Source organism: Nansenia antarctica (genome assembly GCF_963989245.1).
Source record: "Nansenia antarctica genome assembly, chromosome: 5".
Lineage (NCBI taxonomy): Eukaryota > Metazoa > Chordata > Actinopteri > Argentiniformes > Microstomatidae > Nansenia > Nansenia antarctica.
The window spans coordinates 74182353-74189744 of record NC_137690.1 but is presented as its reverse complement, the minus strand read 5'-3'; the positions used below and the strand labels follow the sequence as shown (position 1 = coordinate 74189744).

General features: G+C 52.1%; 1 protein-coding gene across 1 annotated transcript in view; it reads left to right on the top strand.

Moving 5' to 3' along the window:
- The window catches only part of npr1a (natriuretic peptide receptor 1a), a gene marked incomplete at both ends in the record, with an annotated part of 29008 nt that extends 22430 nt beyond the window's left edge, over nucleotides 1-6578 (top strand). The window contains 7 exons of the mRNA XM_080531962.1: nucleotides 1442-1610; nucleotides 1837-1983; nucleotides 3054-3177; nucleotides 3679-3747; nucleotides 5131-5305; nucleotides 5689-5787; nucleotides 6421-6578. Coding sequence (XP_080388088.1) covers nucleotides 1442-1610; nucleotides 1837-1983; nucleotides 3054-3177; nucleotides 3679-3747; nucleotides 5131-5305; nucleotides 5689-5787; nucleotides 6421-6578 — 941 coding nt within the window. The remainder of the gene's footprint in view (nucleotides 1-1441; nucleotides 1611-1836; nucleotides 1984-3053; nucleotides 3178-3678; nucleotides 3748-5130; nucleotides 5306-5688; nucleotides 5788-6420) is intronic.
- Nucleotides 6579-7392: the final 814 nt, after the last annotated feature.

The window sequence follows — 7392 nt, the reverse complement described above, 5'->3', positions numbered from 1 at the left end:
TAAAGGTTATTATTATTATTATTATTATTATTATTATTATTATTATTATTATTATTATTATTATTATTATTAACATGCAGAGCAGCTATCTAGCTAACACGATGTTCTTTGTTGTTAGCCAGCTAGCTAGCGTGTTGGAGCCAAGTCAAGATTGCCATTAGAAGTTTAATTACCTAAGACGATTAAATTGCCATTAGACAATTATTTCATAATAGTTACAGGCCTAGGGAGGAGGAGAGGAGAATGAAAGAGAGAGGCAGAAATGTAGCGTGTGTGTGTGTGTGTGTGTGTGTGTGTGTGTTTCATTCAGATACAGTAGTGTTGCATGTTGCCAGTGATATCCTACGGTTGTCATGACAGCAACAGAATCTTTGACATTGACTCTTAACCACGAAACATAATTATACTAGAGACAATACACCCCTCCCCCTCTCTGTTTCTCTCCCTCTCTCTCTCTCTCTCTCTCTCTCTCTCTCTCTCTCTGGCATATCTGATGTGCTGACTCTTTTACAGCATATCCTATATCTCTCGCAACACACACACACACACACACACACACACACACACACACACACACACACACACACCCTCTCTCTCTCTCGCTCCCTTTCTCTCCCTCTCTCTCTCCCTCTCTCTCTCTCTCTCTGTCTCTCTCTCTCTCTCTGTCTCTCTCTCTCTCTCTCTCTCTCTCTCTGCCATATCTGATGTGCTGACTCTTTTACAGCATATCCTGTATCCATTTCAATTTAATTTAAGTATCTCTCACCACACACACACACACACACACACACACACACACACACACACATGCACACACACACCCTCTCTCTCTCTCAGGGCAGTGGTATAGATAGACCTTTAGCCTACAGTAACAGTCTATATGAGGCTGTGTGGTTGGGAGGTATGACGTGTGTTTTAAGATAATATGATGGAGAGGCATCATTCATCATTTAACAACCTCCCTCTCTCTTTCTCTCTCCCCTCCATCCCTCTCTCTACCTCTTATCTGTCGTCGTCCGTCCCCCCCCGGTCTCTCTCTCTCTCCCTCTCTCTCTCCCCCTCCCTCTCTCCCTCTCTCTTTCTCTCTCCCCTCCATCCCTCTCTCTACCTCTTATCTCTCCCTCCCCCTCCCTCCCTTTCTTCCTTCTTTCCTCCCTCTCTATCCATCTCTACCTCAAAATCTCACTCCCTCCCCCCTACCCTCCCTCCCACCTCCCTCCCTCCCCCCTCCTCTCCCTCCCTCCCGCCCTCCCCCCCTCCTCCCTCCCTCCCTCCCCCCTCCCTCCCTCCCCCCCTCCCCTTCCTCCCTCCCTCCCTCTCTCCCTCCCTCTCCCTCTCCCTCCTCCTCCCCCCCGCCCCCCCTCCCTCCTGCCCTCCCTCCCCTCCTCCCCCCTCCCTCCCCCCCTCCCTCCCTCCCTCCCTCCCTCCCCCCCCCCTCCAGAGGTGGTAGAGCGCGTGGCCCTGGGCCGCTGGCCCCCCCTGCGCCCCTCCCTGTGCAGTCAGAGCCACAGCGAGGCGCTGGGTCAGCTGATGCAGCGCTGCTGGAGCCAAGACGCCTCGGAGAGGCCCGACTTCAACACCATCAAACTGCTGCTACGCAAGCACAACAGGTATGACCTCTGACCCCTAGCCCTGACCCTAACCCTAACCCTGACCCCCCCCTGACCCCTGACCCTGACCCCTAGCCCTGACCCTACCTCTCTACCTCTCTAACCCTGACCCTACCTCAACCATCTCACTATATCATCATAGGGGTTATGGGTCTAACATCCTCTCCCCCCCCTCCCTCTCTAGGGGTTATGGGTCTAACATCCTCTCCCCCCCCCCCCTCTCTAGGGGTTATGGGAGTAACATTCTGGACAACCTGCTGTCTCGCATGGAGCAGTACGCCAACAACCTGGAGGAGCTGGTGGAGGAGCGGACGCAGGCCTACCACGAGGAGAAACGCAAGGCCGAGGCCCTGCTCTACCAGATACTACCACAGTAAGGCTGGGGGGGGGGGGGGAGGCTAAGGGAGGCTGAGGGAGGCTGGGGGAGGTCAGGGGAGGCTGGGGGAGGCTGGGGGAGGCTGGAGGAGGTCAGGGGAGTCCGGGGGAGGTCAGGGGAGGCCGGGGGAGGCTGGAGGAGGTCAGGGGAGGCTGGGGGAGGTCAGGGGAGGCTGGGGGAGGCCAGGGGAGGCTGGGGGAGGCTGGGGGAGGCCAGGGGGGGCATTGTAATGCATGGAACCATTTACTTTTTTTACATTTTGGGTGTTTAGCAGACGCCTTATTCCAAAGCAACTTACAATCGATACATTTGGCTAAGCAAGTGAATCATCAATCCGCCAGTCGTAGCAGGAATAGTAATCCAGCTCAGGCCCGGGGCCATTGATAGAAGGAAAAACCTTCTTCTAAACCTAACTTTTCTTTGTTATTATTTAGACACTGGAGAAACAGAGAAACAGTACAAGGGGGTCAATAGAAGTTCTTAGGGACACAGTAGAGGGGAAAAGCAGAACTGTCTTCAGGAGACGCAGTGCTGGGGGGTAGTAGAAGTCTCAGGAGGAGCAGTTAAGGTGTAACCTGAAGAGATGGAGGTCTTTAGGAGGGACAGTTAAGGTGCAGCCTGAAGAGATGGAGGTCTTTAGGAGGGACAGTTAAGGTGTAGCCTGAAGAGATGGAGGTCTTTAGGAGGGACAGTTAAGGTGTAACCTGAAGAGATGGAGGTCTTTAGGAGGGACAGTTAAGGTGTAACCTGAAGAGATGGAGGTCTTCAGTCTCCGACGGAAGATGGGTAGTGACTCTGCAGTTCTGACAGCAGTGGGAAGCTCATTCCACCAGTGGGGAGCCAGTGTTGTGAAGAGACGAACCAAATAGAGAATGGTAACACACACAGTAACCCATCCTCTCTCTCTTCTCCCTCCCCCCTCCCTCAACCCGACCTCTCTACCTCTCTACCTCTCTACCTCTCTACCTCTCTACCTCTCTACCTCTCTACCTCTCTAACTCTCTACCTCTACCTCTCTCTCTCTCTCCCTCCTCCCCTCCCTCCCTCCCCCCCCCCCCCCTCCCCAGCTCTGTGGCGGAGCAGTTGAAGCGAGGGGAGACAGTTCAGGCGGAGGCGTTCGACTGTGTCACCATCTACTTCAGCGACATCGTGGGATTCACCGCCATCTCTGCAGAGAGCACCCCCATGCAGGTACACACACACACACACACGCACACACACACACCTCATACACACGCACGCACTCATACACACACACTCACACACACATGCACGCACGCACGCATGCACACACACACACACACAAATGCACGCATGCATGCACGCCACGCACGCACACACACACGCACGCATAAGGAGATAGGAGTGTGTATGTAGGAGTGTGTATGTAGGAGTGTGTATGTAGGAGTGTGTAGACAGGAGTGTGTATGTAGGAGTGTGTAGACAGGAGTGTGTATGTAGGAGTGTGTGAGTAGGAGTGTGTATGTAGGAGTGTGTGAGTACTAGATGACTGCAGAGTTAAAGAGTGTGTATGAAGGAGTGTGTAGTTAAAGAGTGTGTGTGTAGGAGTGTGTAGTTAAAGAGTGTGTGTGTAGGAGTGTGTAGTTAAAGTGTGTGTGTGTAGGAGTGTGTAGTTAAAGTGTGTGTGTGTGTGTAGGAGTGTGTAATTAAAGAGTGTGTGTGTTTCTACAGGTTGTGACGCTGCTGAACGATCTGTACACCTGCTTTGATGCCATCATAGACAACTTTGATGTTTACAAGGTAAAGACACAATCTAACATGACTACTATGATGTTTACAAGGTAAAGACACATTCTAACATGACTACTATGACGTTTACAAGGTAAAGACACATTCTAACATGACTACTATGACGTTTACAAGGTAAAGACACATTCTAACATGACTACTATGACGTTTACAAGGTAAAGACACATTCTAACATGACTACTATGACGTTTACAAGGTAAAGACACATTCTAACATGACTACTATGATGTTTACAAGGTAAAGACACATTCTAACATGACTACTATGACGTTTACAAGGTAAAGACACATTCTAACATGACTACTATGATGTTTACAAGGTAAAGACACATTCTAACATGACTACTAGGATGTTTACAAGGTAAAGACACATTCTAACATGACTACTATGACGTTTACAAGGTAAAGACACATTCTAACATGACTACTATGACGTTTACAAGGTAAAGACACATTCTAACATGACTACTATGACGTTTACAAGGTAAAGACACATTCTAACATGACTACTATGATGTTTACAAGGTAAAGACACATTCTAACATGACTACTATGATGTTTACAAGGTAAAGACACATTCTAACATGACTACTATGATGTTTACAAGGTAAAGACACATTCTAACATGACTACTATGATGTTTACAAGGTAAAGACACAGTCTATCATCTATCATTCTCAGAATAGATTTCAAGATCCTTCTGCTTGTTTATGAAGCTCTCACTGACACAGCACCAGAATATGTTCAGACCTTCTGCTAGCATATCAGGTCTTCTGCTAGCATATCAGGTCTTCTGACGCTGGTTTTCTCTGTGTACAAAAGAAGAGGTTTGGTGAGGCTGCATTCTCATGTTATGCTCCAGATTGTGTCTCACTGCCAGTTTACATTGGCCATGGTCTGTCTTATTTTGAACCAATCCAACTGCAGTCGTTCCAGATCTGGGGACAGTTCCATGCTGCCCTCTAGTGGCCATAGGTGGACATGTCCCCTCACTGTCTGGTAGTGGTACTCTGCTATGACTATAAAGTTGAATCTAATCATCTACCGGTAATCTAAAGAGATACCCCCTCTCTCTCACTCTCTCTCTCTATCTCACCTCCTCTCTCTCTCACCTCCTCTCTCACCCCCTCTCTCTCTCCCCCCCTTTTTCTCTCTCTCTCTCTCTCTCACTCTCTCTCTCTCTCTCTCTCTCTCTCTCTCTCTCTCTCTCTCTCTCTCTCTCACCACCCCCCTCTCTCTTCCCCCCCCTTTCTCTCTCTCTCTCTCTCTCTCAACCCTCTCTTCCCCCCCCCTTTCTCTCTCTCTCTCTCTCACCCCCTCTCTTCCCCCCCCCTTTCTCTCTCTCTCTCTCTCCCCCCCCCCTCCTCCCCCGCAGGTGGAGACCATAGGTGATGCGTACATGGTGGTGTCGGGGCTGCCAGTGCGTAACGGTTCCCAGCATGCCCGGGAGGTGGCCAGGATGAGCCTGGCCCTGCTGGAGGCCGTCACCACCTTCAGGATCAGACACAGACCCGCCCAGCAGCTGACCCTGCGCATAGGCATACACTCTGGTGAGGGGGGGGGGGGCGGGGGAGGCTGGGGGAGGCTGGGGGAGGCCGGGGGAGGCTGTGGGAGGCTAGGGGAGGCTGGGGGAGGCTAGGGGAGGCTGGGGGAGGCTGGGGGAGGCCAGGGGAGGCCGGGGGAGGCTGGGGGAGGCCGGGGGAGGCTGGGGGAGGCTGGTAGAGGTAGAACACATACACAGTGGTGAGCAGCCATTGGACGAGGAGGCCTGTCCGGGTCAGACATGGCCACCAGTAGGGAGAGAGACACCATTGACTTTTGTTTTCTATATATCTATCTGTGTGTGTGTGTGTGTGTGTGTGTGTGTGTGTGTGTGTGTGTGTGTGTGTGTGTGTGTGTGTGTGTGTGTGTGTGTGTGTGTGTGTGTGTGCAGGTCCAGTGTGTGCGGGGGTGGTGGGTCTGAAGATGCCGAGGTACTGTCTGTTTGGAGACACGGTCAACACCGCCTCCCGCATGGAGGCCCACGGAGAGGGTGAGACATCTTCATCATCATCATCTTCATCATCATCATCATCATCTTGTTTCTCCAGTGTCTATAAAAAAAAATCTTTCTTCTTCTTCTATCACGGAGACTGCCAATGGCCCCAGGCCTGAGCTAGATTACTCTTCCTGCTACGACTGGTGGATTGATGATTCACTTGCTTATGTATTGATTGGAATCAGGCGTCTGCTAAATGTCAAAAATGTTAAATCTTCATCATCATCGTCATGTCTAGACCCTGGCAACAGGATACAGTGTGTTCCATGTCTTCTGATGCTCTTCCTGTGTTACTGATAAATACACCACACATTTGGAAGAAATAAAACAATAAACATGTCTTCTCTCCCTCTCTCCTCTCCTCCCCCTCCTCCCTCTCTCCTCTCCACTCCCCTCCCCCTCCCCTCCTCCCTCTCCTCTCCCCTCCCCCCTCCTCTCCTCCCCCTCCTCCCTCTCCTCTCCCCTCCTCCCCCCCCCCCCCTCCTCCTCCCTCTCTCCTCTCCCCTCCTCCCTCTCCTCTCCCCTCCTCCCCCTCCTCCCTCTCTCCTCTCCCCTCCCCCCTCCCCTCCTCTCCTCTCCCCTCCTCTCCTCTCCCCTCCCCCCTCCCCTCCTCCCTCCCCCCCCCAGCTCTGAGGATCCATGTATCGGAGGCGACTCGGGCGGTCCTGGAGGGGTTCAGCAGCTTCCACCTGGAGCTGCGGGGGGAGGTGGAGATGAAGGGGAAGGGCCGCATGACCACCTACTGGCTGCTGGGGGAGAGCCCCCCCCCTCCCAACATGGCCTGAGAGGGGGGGGGGGGGGGCGGAGGGAGGGAGGGAGACATGACCACCTACATGGCCTGAGAGAGGAGGGAGGGAGGGAGGGAGGGTGGGAGGGAGAGAGAGAGAGAGAGGCAAGTGTTCATGCCTAAGCAATTGAAGAGCAACCAGCAGAAAGAATGAATGAATGAAAGATGAAGTAAATAAAGATGAGAGGAAACAGACAAAATGGCCGCTGCACCGAGACACACCCCTTCCCTCTGGGTGGATGAACTCACTGACCAATCACGACAGAGGAGTAGTCTTTGTTGACCAATCACTGACCGTTTAAGACCCACAGGTACCGCTACATCTCTCTCCCACCACGGGAGTGACATCACTATGACATCACTACCTACGGAACCAAGACATTTGAGAACGTTGCTGCCCCCCCAGTGGCCTGGGGGTGTAACTACACTAACTGTTGCTGCCCCCCGGTGGCCTCGGGGTGTAACTACACTAACTGTTGCTGCTGCCCTCCAGATGGATCTGTCGTCGTAGGAACGGAGGATTCTCTTAACCTGTGTGTGTTTGACCTTTATGACAGACTGGGTGACCTTTCACCTCTGACCTCTAGCATGCAGAGTCTTCACAGGTGTGTCGGTCTGTTCCACAACTCTGCTGCTCCTTCTCAGAGACAGACTGACAGACTGACAGACTGACAGACGTCAGTACCTCCTGCAGTTGTGGACCACCAGACAGTCTGTTGTCCATGAAGACTAGTAGTTCATATCTACACCAGCCAGTAGGCCACCTTAAAACAGAGACCCCCCCCCCCCACACACACACACACACACACACA